The sequence below is a fragment of the Argiope bruennichi genome, chromosome 9 (assembly GCF_947563725.1).
Source record: "Argiope bruennichi chromosome 9, qqArgBrue1.1, whole genome shotgun sequence".
In the NCBI taxonomy this organism is placed as follows: domain Eukaryota; kingdom Metazoa; phylum Arthropoda; class Arachnida; order Araneae; family Araneidae; genus Argiope; species Argiope bruennichi.
Window position 1 is genome coordinate 32212336 of NC_079159.1, and position 16407 is coordinate 32228742.

General features: G+C 29.3%; 1 protein-coding gene across 1 annotated transcript; it reads left to right on the forward strand.

Moving 5' to 3' along the window:
* Window positions 1-908: 908 nt before the first annotated feature.
* Window positions 909-11912, forward strand: LOC129983813 (uncharacterized). The gene is made up of 5 exons (XM_056093459.1): window positions 909-1031; window positions 1845-1971; window positions 4297-4472; window positions 8663-8825; window positions 11596-11912. Exons 1-5 carry the CDS (start codon window positions 986-988, stop codon window positions 11828-11830), a joined length of 747 nt encoding a protein of 248 aa, XP_055949434.1. The 5' UTR covers window positions 909-985; the 3' UTR covers window positions 11831-11912.
* Window positions 11913-16407: the final 4495 nt, after the last annotated feature.

Genomic DNA, 16407 nt, shown 5'->3' on the forward strand with positions numbered 1-16407 from the left:
ATTATTGAATGTGAAATCACACAGCTGCAAAAATCAATGTCCAATTAGAAAAACCAATGATGTTCAAATAGGTTTCCAATGTTTCATCAAATTTTAATAAGAAATTTAGTGACTTTCTTCCATTGTTAAAAGCTTAAGGTTATGTTTATTATTTTCACAGTTTAGGAGACGAACATGGTTGTTATTTATGGAATGTGAAATCATGGCACTAAGAAACATAATTTCCAATTAGATAATTCAATAAACAGGTTCTCAACGTTTCGTCAAATATTAATTTGATGAAACATGATAAGATATTTGCCGAGTTTCTTTCATTTTTGAAAACTAAGAATTATATTATTATTTACACATCTTAATAGATGCATATGAATATGACGTTATAGTTAAAAAAAAATCGAACTCCAATTAGAAGAATTAATTCAGGTAGTAACGAATTCTGATGGCACAGTGATGTCGTAATTCTTGAATCCATCTGGGAGATTCAAACAAATAATAATAAGATCAAGTGTAAGGCTATTAAAATAACATGTATTTAATATCTATTGTAATTTGATTCTAAGAAATAATTTCACCAAACATCAAATTATGAACAAATGATTTAACTAGAACTAAACGTAATCGTACTCCTAGCGACCCAGCCTGGCTTTAAACTTTTCTCTAAATACGTGTAAAGAACTTTAAAAAAACTATAAATAGAAATGTTTTATTTTATTTCTTATTACGTAGTAATCTGATATATCTTGCGTAAATGATGACAATTTAATTAGCAAATAATCTTAGCTCGTTAAAATTAAGGATATCCGATTCCAAATGTGACAGTTTGACCTTAACGATGTCCTCTAAAAACTTCCTTTTCATTATCATAGATTTATTTCCGGTAATTATTTTAGAAATTTTTTACGCTAAATAAATGGTTTAAAAGAGCGATTTATTTTTTGTTTTTGGCCACAGCATTCCGGAACCGCATCGCTTTCTTCGCACAAAAATGGCTCGCTTGTGCTACTTGCTCTTTTTCGTCTTAACAGTGCAAGGTACACAATTTTTTGTAATTTTTTTTGGATTAAATACTTTATTTATTTCTGTATTTTATTGTTCAGTAATAAATATTTTTATATGCTTTCTACAATGAACTAAAATCACAAGAGTTTTGAATTATAACCATTAGGAACTTAAAAAAACATATTTGAATAGTATGAATATTTAAGAAGAAAACTTACTAAAGCAGTTCCAAAATTCTAAAAATGATATTCCAAGTGCTATGTAATTGTTATTCCTTCAGAATTAAATTTTGTAATTTTTTACATGCTGTTTATATATAATCAATCTGGAAACTTATGTTCAAAAATTCTTCTATTTTTTTGTTCAAAATTCAAGCTACTTTATTCGATCTTCGATATCTTTAAATTGACGATGTTAAATGCAACTTTTGGTCTGAGATTATTTTTTATGACCATCTAAATTATAATACTATCTTTTGGATAATGCTAGTATTAGATGTCAATGTACTAGATTGTAATCACATGTCCTGCCCTTCATCGACGTATTTCATATGGGACGAAATTCACCTGGGAAAGTCGTCATTTTCCAATTTCTATCTTTCACAGTAACATATATATATACATACAATAGTAGAGGTACAGAAAAAAGCGTCTAGGCAAGCGGATGTATATGTCCAATTAGTTTATATGTACCATTCATACTGACTTTTAAGTGCATATGTTAACATTTGAATTAAGAGATTTAACTGAGTATTATTTTATAACAACTTATGACATGAATAATAAGTACCCCTTTTGGAATGTTTATTATTATTATTATAATTATTTTCCTTTTTACTTTTCTAGGTTTTGGGGTAATGGGATTTCTACAAGGCTGCAATACGAGTAAATGTCATGATTTGGAATTAAGGAGGGAAATGGAGAATATAGGCTACGTGCCAACCACTGAAGAACAACTGAATAAATTATGCCCGTAAGTATATTTACTATGAATGGTAAAGTGTCTATTCAAAATAAATCGAAATTAAAGGACATTCTTATAGTTTTTACTTAGGACAAAATATTTATAGGGTGATGCATATAAAAAAAACTCAAAATATCAGCATGCATAAGATACGGCTTGTATTTTCTGAATTTATCGGCTCATATTTATTCATCATCAGATATTTGAAGTAACTACATCAGTCTTACGAAGCTAACATACAAATTCTGAAAAAGAAAAATGGTCTTACTTTAGTTTGAGGAAATGCGTGTAGCAACTCGGTCTAATATCATATTACAAGATATCACGACTAACAATTCATTCTGGATCAACTTTAGAATTATTTTGTGAAAGACTACGTAACTTTAAACAGCGCTCAAATGACGAGGACAGCGCTTGAGTTGATATATCCATTTTAAACCTTCGCACCCCACCATCTGAAATACCCAACAAATTTAAAGTACACTATACCCTGTCCGACCATGCTTTGCTGAAATCTAGTCTCAGACCAGCGACAATCCGACCTCGGAGACCAGACGTTAAAAGCAAACCACCATCGCACGCAATCCTCACAGATGAAAATGGGTTCTATACCTAATTTGCAAAATATATATAATCGAAAGTAAACTATTTTTTTCTTGCGTATCTGTAGTTATGCCGTTGGTTGAGTTTTATTTTGATTGGTTAATCAATTTTATCTTTATTTTACTTTAAATCAGTTAATAATATCTATGTTCAGTATACCAAATGATAATAATTGTCAAATGCTTGTAAAGTTTAATCAATAAATTAATGATAACAAGTAAACAATTTAAGTATTGTAATTTTTATTGTTATAATTTACCTCATACCTTACTGCGAGTTTTTATAATTTACCTCATACTTTGCTGAGAGTTTTTATAATTTACCTCATACCTTGCTGCGAGTTTTTGTAATTTACCTCATACCTTGCTGAGAGTTTTTATAATTTACCTCATAACTTTCTGCGAGTTTTTATAATTTACCTCATACCTTGCTGCGAGTTTTTATAATTTATCTCATACCTTGCTGCGAGTTTTAATAGCCGGCAAGTTTTTAAAAACTATTTCTGGTACAAAAATCAATCTTTTAATGTTTTTAACATATATTAGGAAATGTATAATTAAACTACAAAAAAGTAGCTATAAACAAAGAATCACAAATACATTAAAAATATAAGTATTTTTCCAAAAATGTTTGCAATTATCTCTTCTCTACTCCTATCTGAAAATTTAGAAGGTAGATGAGCAGGATAGTTGTTTCAACACTTTTCTATAAATAACAGGATGAAATGACGACCTCATTTATAAAAAACAAGTGTGAGGGTATTAAAATAGTTTGGCTCTAATATATATCACAATGAAAATATTTTTAGAGGAAATAACGAATATCAAAGAGAGAGAGAGAGATTTAATGAAAACTAATCATAACCGATATTCCCAGCTTAAATACAATCGCCAAAGATAGCTAATTCTCTAATAAAAATGACAAACCACGTAGGCATTAAGTAATAAATCTTTAATAATTATCACTTCATTGAGTTATTTACTTTAACAATGATCTATCTTTTAAGGCAGGTGACTATGTTGAAAATTTCAAAATATGAAATTCTTTTTATTTAATATTCTTAATTTTTTAGCAATTTTAGTTATAAAAACCGATTCAATTTTGTTTCGAAGTCCATTTTTTAGGAAGTTATATTGATTTTTATATTTCCATTTACATGCGTTCTAATGCTATTTAAAATGCTATTTTTTGTTATTTTAATGCTTTTTAAAAGCTATTTTTTCAAATTCTAATCTTCTCATTTCTTACGAAAAGAGTCATAAATTGTAATCTAATGCATATTATTTTTGATGTAGAAATTTCTCAATATGTTCTGGAGTTCCTGAGCAAGAGAATAATTAATCAATTCATTTAGAAATAGTATATAGTAGTTTTAATGCTTAGAAATACTCTATAGTTGTTTTTCAATCTTTTTTATGCAAAAATTAAAAAAAGGTGATTTTTGTGAGTATTTTTAAAAAAAATAATCCCGAACGTAGTTGCCTACTTTAAGAACTAACAAGTTGATGTACTTTGCCAATATGATGAGGTGACAACTATTAGATTTCTATAAAATGTAAATTTTAATGTATCACAATTTTTATTTAATAAGAAGATTTAGATATGTAATTACAAATTTGTAGTTGAAATTGCAGAATTTATCCTTATTATTATTCGCAATTTACTAGTATTTTTGTATAACTATTGCTTGTAGTTTGTCTTGATAACGTGCCATGTACCTTTTACCTTCAGACCTGCTTTGAAGGCAGTGCAATGTGCAACAGAAACTATACAGGGTTGCGTAGGAAGACCCCTTACCGAATTGTCAACTTCCGATAACAAGACAGTCGCTGGATTTGCACATGGAGTAGTTTCCACCGGGAATCTCATTATCGATATCTGCACTCCAGGATCTGACTTTCGTGACAGTAATATCTTATTTCATTCCTTATTACCATTCTGAATTGTTTTAAATATTTTATATAAATCAGTTAAAGAGATTTAATCGTTTCTTTAAGGGTCGGGGGGCAGCAATTATTGCTATTCTAATCGAAGGAAATTTCACCTTCTGTTTGGTGATAATCAGTTTCTCATGCAGTCACTTAAAAGACAGTCCTCATTCCTCATATTTCGTTGTTACATGCTTGGTCGATAGGTTTATCGGCAATGAAGCCTAAACAAATCTAAATTTTTAACTAATAATAAAACATTAAACACATGCATATTCGAAAGAGACCACAAATTACATCAAATAAAAAAGCAATATAATTTGTTTTAAAGTTTTGTTTTAAAAGGATGTATGAGTTTTCATAGTAAAAGTATATAGTATGTTCAGTTTTCAAAGGTAAAATTTGTTATTGTTATTATCTATATACAGGTAAAATTTCTGAATATATTTCTAGTGACTTCTCATTACAATAATGGCTAAAATATAAAATAATGCTTAAATTTTAAATAAAAAAGGAAAATTTTAACTGTGACTATCGGATGTATATGTAACATTTGTGCATTACTTTTTCATTACTTTTCGTTTTATATTAATAACTAAAATATTAAATTCAAGCATGTTTTAAGAGATAATAGGTTTTAGTCTCTTATGAATGAAAAATAAACACAAAACAATTCAGCTTATTTTTTCTAAATTTTAGAAAAATGAACGAGTTTTCATTGCAGAAGAAAAATGAAAGCTCAATTTGTTAACATTTTAAATAAAGTTAAAATTAAAATCCATGTTTCTCGTTTGACTAATTTTTAATTTTTTTTTTTTCAAAATTTGTTTTGCAAGACCATTTAATAGTTTTACTTCCTTTGAAATAAAAAATAAATACATTTCAACTATGCAATGTATAAAAACGTCGATCTGCAACATAAATTCTGAGAGAAAAATAAACATAAAACAATTGAATGAAAAATAAACATAAAACAATTGAATGAAAAATAAACATAAAACAATTCTGCTTATTTTTTTTAAATTTTAGAAAAATGAAAGCTCAATTTGTTAACATTTTAAATAAAGTTAAAATTAAAAGGCACGTTCCTCATTTGACTAATTTTTTTTTCAAAATTTGTTTTGCAAGACCTACTTCCTTTGAAATAAATAAATAAATTTCAACTATGCAATGTATAAAGAAGTCGATCTGCAACATTCTTCTGAGCGCTCAAAGAGAAAAACTTTGAGCGCCTTTTTTTACAAAAATGTTTCCGTAAAATAATATTTTTAGAAATTATAAAAGCATCACACCTTAAGTTTGCTTAACTTTTATTTAATTACAATGAATGAAATTGCTCGATGCTGCCATTTCCACCTTCAAAAATATGTTGTTGTTATGTTGTGACTTTTTGCACTTTACAAGCCCGCTGGCAGTTATCTGTCAGCAATTTAAGCCGAGTGAGAGTCTCATGTTTTTTCAGTAGCGCCGACTAGGGCCAAGAGTGTGACTTAGCTACTTCATGTGTCACATCCGCTTGCACAATTCCTTTTTACAGGGGGGGGGGGGTACATTCAACCACCTCACAGATAGAACTCAGAAGAACAACCATGACCGAACCGGGACGCCCAGATCATGGGGAAGACGCACTACCCCCTACGCCAAGATGCCGGCTCAAAATATGTTTAAGTCAAACTAGGCAAATCTATATCCTTTAGTTTGCATTGTAGAATGTCAAGAAATATAAACACACATACACCCGGACATTATCGATCTATCACAGTTTTCCAAATTTTTCCAGAAATTTCGGACAAACTAGCTTTGAAATTCTATTATGTAAAATTTAATAATGAACAGAAATTAATGAAATAATGTTTCTCACTTTCAATAGGAGGGTTTAGATAAAATTTAGCCCTGCCTTTTGCTAACGTTTCAGATTCTTTTAAACGCTTAACTGTTTTACCCGAGTGCCATACATGCACCAATTTATCGAATTTTAATAGTTGTAAGCAAAAAGTAAACCATTCATAACGATTATAATTCAATATTAAAATTTCTTCGAATACATAGATAAATCAAGTATTCAATGGATTTCCATTTGAATCAAAATAAGAAAATATTCCCAAAATAGAAGGTGTCTTATTAGATAGTAAAGAAAATAAAACAGTTAAGGGGTTAATATTGTGATTAGGATTAGGTTAGTTAAGGGATTAATATTGTGATTAGGAGGACGCATGAATGTGAGAAGCAGAGATTCAGAAATATTCTCGATATATTTCTGAATCCCCCCTTTTTCGCATTCAAAAAAGTAAAATTATAATAAAAATGATGATCGCTCAGAATAGTCAGATATTAATAATATTTTAAAAACAATAACCATTCAGAATCGTAAGAAAACGAAGCTTCTAAATACTTTAAGAAATCTGACTGAAATTTTTTTCCTACTCGTGAGAAAAACAAAAACAAATAATTTTATAATATAAATAAAATGTAGTGAAATTCATGACAAAAATTCATTCTAATCTAACTGAAAAATCATAAAAGTTTATTGTGTATGTATATAAAAATGAATGACAAAAGCTATGAATTTTGAAAGATGTGTCTTTCAGCTACTTTTTCTAAAAAAACAAAAATAAAGTGAAAACTCTATGTAAATTATATATTTCTTATTTTTTCAATATTTTTATGGAGGAAAAAACTACTTATTGAAAAAAATAACGAGTTATATGATTGGAAATCATGCAGAAAATGTATTAAAAAAAGGGCTTAAGTTCAAGTTTGCTTTTTCTTACCAAAAATCACTTTTGTGTCTTAAATAGAGCCTATTTTCCAAAAACTATTTTTATATTTTGATTACATTATATTTTTTATACAAATAGCCAATAAGATAAGTGGTAAGTGTTTGACAAATTGGGCTCAAAATGATTCCGCACAATATTCTGATGTTCAAAAATTATTGGGGGGGGGGAGGTTACGGAATTGTAATCCGAGTACTATGTAAGCCGACCTAATTTCTGGAGATCCATATCAATGCTTAGTTCAAGATCCCTTTCTCAGTGCATTACGTGCTTGAATAGGAACCTGTTTGCTAATAAAAATGTTGAAGAATTAGAATGTTTTTTCTCAAACTCTTGATCTCTATTCTATAAGATGCATGTCAGATGAACTAATATGCCGAATGTCGAGGGAGTGTCTACCAACTTTCTTTTAAAAGAATAGCACGCAATTCCTAATGAAGACTTTCGAAATCTAGGGTCCCTTCTTCCTCTGAGAGTAATAGCCATCGTTGTTTCAAAAAGTGGCTCTTCTTCAAATGGATGTTTTTAGTTATATTGTAAATCAAGTTGCTTAATGTCAGAAATATTGTTTGTACAAATGATAAAAATTAGCAACAACGGCTTTTCTTATCATTTAGGATACGTAATTTGATGCTATTTTTGTATTTAATTTATAAATTCATATTTAGCATACTTCTAACTTTTTATAAAATTTAGTATAGCTCTTCAAGAATTCAATTAAATACATATACGTATGAAAAAGCCTACGTCATTAACACTGAATATGAATTGAATGCATCTCACAGAAACGATGACATCTTCCTGAATCTTATCAGTATTAAATTTTAATTTTTATATAAATTGATCCTTCCCTGGCTTTGAAATTATTAAAGAATAAAACGTTCCATATTTCGTTTTATATTTATTCCATTTTATATTTATTCCATAAAACTACAAATACTCACTTCAAAATTTAAGGATTTTTATATTAATCTTTAATACAATGTTTAGTTAAATATTAAAGAAATTTCATAACTTTTAACCGCATATTCTGTATTTTATGAACAAGATACTTATGAGAACATTTGGAAGTTTCTAAAAGAATATTCTATACCTTCGTAAAATTGCTTGAAATTTTAAATCATTTTCTGCTTTCCGTAAAACGGGAGGAAATAAACCCTTTTTCATCTTTGTCAGCTTTTGATTGATCTTTTGAATATTCCTGTGAATAAATTTTCACCTCAAAATGAGAGTTTAAAAAATATATTATGTGGCAAAATCAAAAACAGTTTGCCCAATCTTTCTCGGCGAATTTAGAAAATGTGTAAATCCGCAAGTGTTCGGATATTTCTGACCTCACTGTATACGTTTGCTTTTGTTGATGTATGTCTAAATTTTAATGCATTTAAATAGGCTACCTGGCCAACGTAGTTTGCTTTAAAGAATTGGTGACCGATCCTGAAGCTACAATCAAGTGTCATCAACAAGGTATGAATGTGTACAATTCATACAAGCAATCAAGGGATGCTCTGAGTAACGAAATTACTGATGAGGACGAAGAAAGGGAATCTTGCATGTAAGTTTGCCATCGACCAATTTCTGCACGAAAATGCTTTGCTCAACTTACGCCTTAATTTTTATAAATTAGAATCAATTTATAGAAGGTGGTCATAAATTCTTGTGTCCATACCAGAAATGATTAAATGGAAAAAATGGAAAAACACTTACATGTATTAATTTTGTCTACACATGAATATTCCAAGCAATTTTATTTAGTTTTCAATTTTTGAGAATTTCGAAATGAATATCATTGGCCACTTGTCTCATGATCATGGGCTGAGCATTTTCAATTTTTACTATTCTAGTGACCCTTATTTATTAACAGGATTTGGTCATCAATAACTTCGCTCTTTTGTTGTATGTACGCTATGTTTATTTAAAGATTTTTTTAACTCAAGAAACAGCCTTCTTCAGCTATTTCATAGTTTAAAAGTTTTCCTTCAGATGCAGCGTCCATTTAGCACGATTTCATGTTACGCTTTATGTTAATGCTGCTGTGTGTTTGTATTAAATATGTTTTATTAATGTTTCGTTTTAACAAAAGTAAATGACAGAGTACCCAAAATTTCATGTATCAAACCAGCAAAACACAAATGGTACACAATATCTTGGCAATAATCCGCTCTTAAATTATGGCATTCTATTGTTGAAAATTGTCAAAAAATTTATTTGTTGTTAGTAACTCTATCTATTGTAACAAAATTGCTTACGTTTTCCTGCATGTGCTTTTTAACCTATGACATTTTGATATAACAATGATAATAAACTCCACAAAACTAACTGTCCTATAGACAGTGATAAAAAATAGTGACACAAATTAATTGCTCGATACTTGGTTCTTTTATTGCAGTCATGGGTGTGAGATGATAGAGTAACTAGTTTAGTTTAGAATAGTTAAGCGATAGTAAAATTTAAAGATAAGATAATTAAGAATCAATAACAAACTCACATTTGCCTCCGAATGAGAAACTGTACATATAGTTCTCCATCGCCGTTTGTAATGCTTGGAGAAGTTAAAAATATCCCCGTGTTTTAACCACCGTCATTATCGAATGAGAAATTTCAATTTCTGTTTTGACATCTGGACAGTTTTTTCTATTTAAACTGAGAGCTTTATCTGTGAAATATCCTAATCGGCCATAGTCTGAAAGCCAATATCGGTCATATTCTAAATGTAATTAATAGAGTGACAGCCCGTCTAGTTGAACACATAATCTAGTATCATAATAATACTTTCTCTTGCATGTCCGTAAACAAAGTATGAATAGAAATCAATTATGAGAGCTTGAACCCACTCTTTATTTATATTTTTTGCTCTGTATTGTTGTGAAAGTTATGAGCTCAGGTCTAGAATTTTCATTATTTCATATTGAAATTAATTTTAGCGTTGCAAGGAAACAAGTTTTAAATGTTACAATATACTAATATCTAAAGTGTAGTTCAAACAACAACTTTTTTTCTTAAACAATACATGTGAAAGCCAACAGATAAGAAATATTTTAATACAATTGTCGTTAGTTAATTTGTGACAATCATATCCTAGATATTGTTTAACCCTTTCTAGGTTCGTGGGAAGTATGCTTCCCACCAAATTTATCAATCTTTGTATGAAATTTTGTAGGTTGGCATCAGTTCTGACACATTTTTTTAGAAAGACAGAAATTTAGATGCTTCAGTTCTTTATCTCAATCAAAATGATGTGTCTTGATTTGTTACTTAATTATTTATTAACCGAATTAATTAATTGATCAAATTAAATTTATCTAATAAGCTAAATGAATTCCTTTCCTTATTCTAATTTCAAGCCTAAAAGTATTTTAACTTAATATGAGTAGAAAAAAATGGCCCTTTAAAAGGTTAAAGAGTAACAGCTCTTCTAGACGGGCATGTCATCAAATATAATGATAATAATAATACTTTTTCTTTCATGTCCATAAATGTTCGATAGTTAATTACACCAACAATTCTTTAGAGCTTTAATAAACTAAGGACAGCATTACTAATTAAAATAGTTTTAAGATAAATCTTTGTGAATATACTAATGAGGATCGAATAAAAATAATTGATTTTTCTTATAAAACTTAGGGACTAAGGTAATCTCGTGGTACAATTACTAGTTGATAAGATTTGAAGGTAAAAAATATTTTAAAAATTTAAAATAAACGTCTATTTCTTTATAAATGAGAATAAAATGATATTATATATCTAAAAAATTGTAAATAAGAGTCTATAATAAGTCTGTCTGTCCAACTGTTCGAATATAATTTAACATGATAACTTACAAAACAAAAAAAGCTAGATAGATAAAATTCGGTACATAATTTAAAGTCTATAGCAAAGATACTTATCAAAGTTTGAGCCAAATCCGATAAGGGGTTGACTGTCTGCCGGTCTTTACTTTCAAAAACGCGATAATTCAAAAACGCAAACTCTTAAAAATGTCAAAGTTGGTTTGGCATTTTGTGACTTCAAGTGTAGTTATGAGTCAAATTTTTGCTTCAATCGATTTGGAAAGACGTGTCTAAGCCAGAAATTCGATTTTCGGATACTATGAACTAAATACCAAGAATTAATCGCCAAAAAACTCGCCAAGGATCAAACGATACATTCTATAAACCTACCCAATTCATGCCAAAAATTAGAATTTCTTAATTATCCAATGTCAGTCAAGCATTCTCTGGGATAACACTTTTATTAGAGATTACGCGAGAAAGTTTTGTGGGGACCATTCCAACTTGTTTACTATATGATATACCATGTTTTAAATCATGTTTTTTTTTCTTTAGGGTGACAGCCTACAGGTTGGCATGTTTTGCTTCTAAACTCCATGACAAATGTGGCGAAAATGCACGCAAAACATTCGTGGACACTCTGAAGAAATTCCAATATCTGAAATGGAGTGATTGCACTGAAGCACACATTCACAATCTCAAAACGGAATTCCTGGAGTCCCTTCAACTAGAAGAGCAGAGGAAAAATATATTTTCTTCAGTTTTCGAATCGAAGAAACGAAGGAAATAAATTATTGATTTAAATAATTTTGAATAAAAAGTCCTTTTGAATACTGATATCATGTTCCATTCAAATAAACGATCTGTCACAATTTGTTATTCTTTAGTTATTATTTGTTTAATTGAAAATTAGGTGATATTAAAAATTTTATTCATTGCTAATAAATGTTTGAGTCATTTATGCGTCTTAGACAATTTATTTGTAGAAATGCCATTCATTGGAGGATACAGATTGAGATGCTTGTTCAAAAGACCTGAAATTTTACTGAATATAACAAACAGAACCGAGAAAATTGTAAAAATATAATATTAATATAAATATATAAAATAAGATTAATAATAAATATATAAAAATAAAGATTTAGTAATATTTTTCAATATTGTATTTTCTATCTTAACCAACATAAAATGCATAATTTCACATTATTTAAAGCATTTTTATTTAAGGTATGTGATTCCATTTGGGATGAATTTTCGGAAAAATGTTCGAAAATAGTTATATTTTTGAATATTTACATAAAGACATCTATGAAATTGAAATATGCCAGAAAAGTGACAAATTCTTTTTAAATTTAGAACAAAAAGCCTTTTTTTGGCTAAAAAGAGTTATTAAGCAAAAATCTTCGAGTTCTACGTTCTTATCAAATGATTTGCTCAGAAAGTTTTCAGATAGCTTAAGAAATATATTTTCCAGGTCCTTAATGAAAAAAAAGTACTCTGTATTTCTATCCGTTCTTTAGATATTGGAGTTCGATTGATAGTTAACACGAAATTTTCAATCTTTTTTACATTGTGAGATATTAAAAAAACTAAAAAAAAGTCTCTCTAAATGAATAGATTGCTTATTATTTAGTTCAAGAACTTAAAATGAAATTTAGAAAATATTATACCAAATTTGAAGAAAAAAATGAATTAGAATTTAATTTATGAAGTTTTTCGTAAGAAAATTCTATCTAGAAAAATGTGAGAAATTAAGATTAATATAAAATTAAAACGTACGTACGTGCAAGTATAAAAATTAGTGAAACTTCCCGAAAAATAAATTTAGAAACCAAATTCTAACAGTTTTATAAAGAAAACTGTTCAAACATTAAGAATATTAAATATAAATACATTGGTGTGGACATGGCACGTCCGCCATAGCGCGGCATAAAAGCAGAAATATATATAAGCATTATTTTATAAAGAAGAATGCAATTTTGAAGACAGTGAAAAGATTGATTTCGTCGTTTTATTTCTTATAGGAGAAGCCCACATGATTATTTACAAGAAGGTGCGGACATGGCACGCCCGTCATAGAACGGCATAAAAGCAGAAGTGGGGAAGAAGAGAAATAAATTATCCCTCGTCTTATACAACATGAGATAAGGACAGGGAAAATATTATTTTATAGTGCTAATATATTAATAAGATTCTGATAGGGATTTCTGACGCATGTTAATCACAAGTAAAGGAAACACAGGGATCTTTTAAAAAGAATGTGCTTACTGGACACTTTCCTATCGCTTCAAGTGGAGCGTGAGAATGTGTCGGCGTTTAGCCGATTCAGCAATTTTATAAAGCTTATCTTGAAGTAGAGAAAGTGGAATTGGATATAGAAATAAGAGAATGAACTTACTAAGGGCTAAATTAAAATAAAACTTTGGAAATTAATTAAATTGAAATCCTAGTTTAAAATATCAATATATATATATATATATATATAATTTCACAAAAAATCGACTTTCAACTTAGTCACCTAGCTATTTTAAGTAGATAATTTTTTTATTGTTTCACTACCTATTTGTGAAATTGTTGAGATTCCCTATTTCCTTCGAAGTTGAAACTTTGATTGTCATTGCTATATGTTGTCACGAACATTTCCCATTTTTTTAATATTTTAAAAAAATTTTAAATTGAAAAGTTATAAGTGTTACAATGACCTATTCAATGAACTGTTGAATCTAATGATATTTTAATTAAGTCAGAAGCAAATTTAAACAAGTGAGAGTTGTCTCCTAAAAACTTTCTCGCATACTCTCAAATAAAGGCATCATCTCAGAAAATGACTTGTATAGCGTTGGTATAAAATAGTAACAAAATATTAACTTTTGGAGGAAATTTGCATTTTCAATAAATTTATGCTATCATCTTCGGAGAATTAGTGATTCAATCACTTGTATGCAGCAAATGGTATTCAAAAATCAAATTCGCGTTTTAGATTTGTTTTTTTCCGAACCAAATGACACAAAAATTTGACACAAAACTGCATTTGCAGCCACTAAATACTGTTTTAGTTTGTTTAGTTAAATTAACATCCCGTTTAAAGCAACACTAGGGCTATTTTGGGACGGACCTCGTCATTTTGAACCGCGGTCAGATGACGAGGACGACATCGGAGCTGGCACCCCCTCTCCACACCACACCACACCAACGGGAGGACGTTTGGCCCTGACGGATTTAGCCTGCAACAGACCCCCTTACACGGCGGTTCTTCGGTGGAATGGGCCTCGAACCTGAAACCCTACGGTTCACAAGCCGAGACCTTACCACCAGACCCCCATGACCCCCACAAAATACTGTGTGAAATTTGATAAATTTCAGACATTGTGTTTGAGTTATTGTGATTACATGCTTCTGAAAGTACAGGCCGATAAATGATTATCCCCTTGTCATATTTGGCCTAAACTTTGACAAGTGTCGACACTATAAACACATACATTTAGTGTCTACACTAAATGTGTGTAAATAAATTTATCTGTTTAACTCTTTTCGTTTTGTAGTAATAGCATTAAATCATATTTGAATATCCAGACAGATGGAACTGCTTCTGAAGGGATTTTTCACAAAATTTGAAGGAAATCTACGAATTTGGTGTAAAGATCGTATACCAAAATTCATCTGTCTAGCTCAAAGTGTTTTCTGAATTGTCTTTGTCACAGATAGACATCCGGGAATTTTCCGAAATCATATTGATCGAACTCAGTGAAATCTGAAATGTGGAGTTCGTCAAAATCTCGAATTCGAATTTTTTGACAATTAGAGTACTTTCTTCATACTACATAGACGAGAAAGTAAAACAAAAACAGATTTGGACAATATCTTTTATTTTCTTATAAATTTGAATGAAATTTTTAGAATTCTATTTTTAAGTGCTTGTTACATAAAGGAAAATAAATGGTAAAAATTCCATGTCGATGTCCACCTTATTATTGGTATCATTACTAGAAAATTCTGATTTTGTTTGTTTAAATTTGTCTATAATTACTTTTCTATCAATAAGAATTGCTGACTAAAAACTAATCCTATTTTAAAGGACGTGCTCTTCAACTTCAAACGGTATCATATCAGAAAAACATCAATGTATCTTTAATTGTAAAGTTGGTTATATGAACAATATATAGTATATATATCTATCTATTTAATATATAACTCTATTTCAATTCTAATTAATTCAACTGAAGCTTTGTAAAAATGATTGCGTCAGTAGTTCCCACATGCCGAATGAAGGGATAGAGAATCGTTGATGTAAACAGATTCTTCTGAAGGATCCCTCTGTTTCGCTTTCAATGTCGACAAGTGTGAGAAATTCCTGTCAGAATCGACACGTGTCAGAAATCCATATCGAGATCTCATGTCATATAAGACAGGGATAATTTGTTTCTCCCTTTTTTAACTCTCTTGCCTAATCTGTTATTGTAATCGGGCGTGCCTTGTCCGCGTCTCCTCTTGTAAATAAATAATGCCTTCCCGGGATTGATTAAAGAGAATCACACGAGATTAAAAATGCCTTCTCTGTCTCTAAAATTAAAAAAAAAATAACTATTTCTAAAATAAATGAAAAGTGTCTTCTCTATCATCGAACCTGCCTTCTGCTTTTAAGAATTATTATGTTTACATAATATATATATATATATATATATATATATATATATATATATAAAGCCTTACATTGAATGTTCTTTCTGATATTCTATGCATATCACTATGTTTTTCAGAAATTTATCATCGATCAATTTTTTTAAAGTAAATTTAATACTGATGTTTTCATTGTTGTGAACGATATCGTTTTCTATGTTTCATCAAATATTTGAGGTGATTTCTTCGAATGTTGAATGCTAAAGAAGACGTGTCTGTAGTTTACAGGGTGAAATATAAAAATGAAGTTACTATGTTGATAAATCAATTTAGAGATGAACCGGACATAATAGCGCAATGTTTTTATTGACTTGATCTCAATTAGAAATGTTCATAAGTATGATGAGACTATTAAAATAATACAGCATTAATGTCTTACAATTTGATGGAATCATGGACATGAAGTTTTATCTACATTATTTAACTGAAATTAAATATAATCAATGTCTCTGACGAATTAACTGGTTACTAGAGGCAACTGATTTTATTACAATTGTGACAATTAAAACATATTTTTGTAGAAGACGTGAAACACAATTTTTCATTGTTTCACTGAAATAAAATAGTTCTCATTATTTCATTAAATATTTAAACAAGAGACTTCTATTGTTTAAATCTCAGGATTTTACTTATTACCTGCTGAATCCCATTGGATCGCACTTCCCATATGGGGATGATAAGTTTCCTTAA

What these genes read in the sequence shown, in the direction of transcription:
- LOC129983813 (XM_056093459.1), top strand. Translation starts at nt 986, where the DNA reads ATGGCTCGCTTGTGCTACTTGCTCTTTTTCGTCTTAACAGTGCAAG. An exon ending in CAACTGAATAAATTATGCCC is followed by an intron (nt 1,972 to 4,296) that starts GTAAGTATATTT and finishes TTTTACCTTCAG; the next exon opens with ACCTGCTTTGAAGGCAGTGC. An exon ending in AGGATCTGACTTTCGTGACA is followed by an intron (nt 4,473 to 8,662) that starts GTAATATCTTAT and finishes GCATTTAAATAG; the next exon opens with GCTACCTGGCCAACGTAGTT.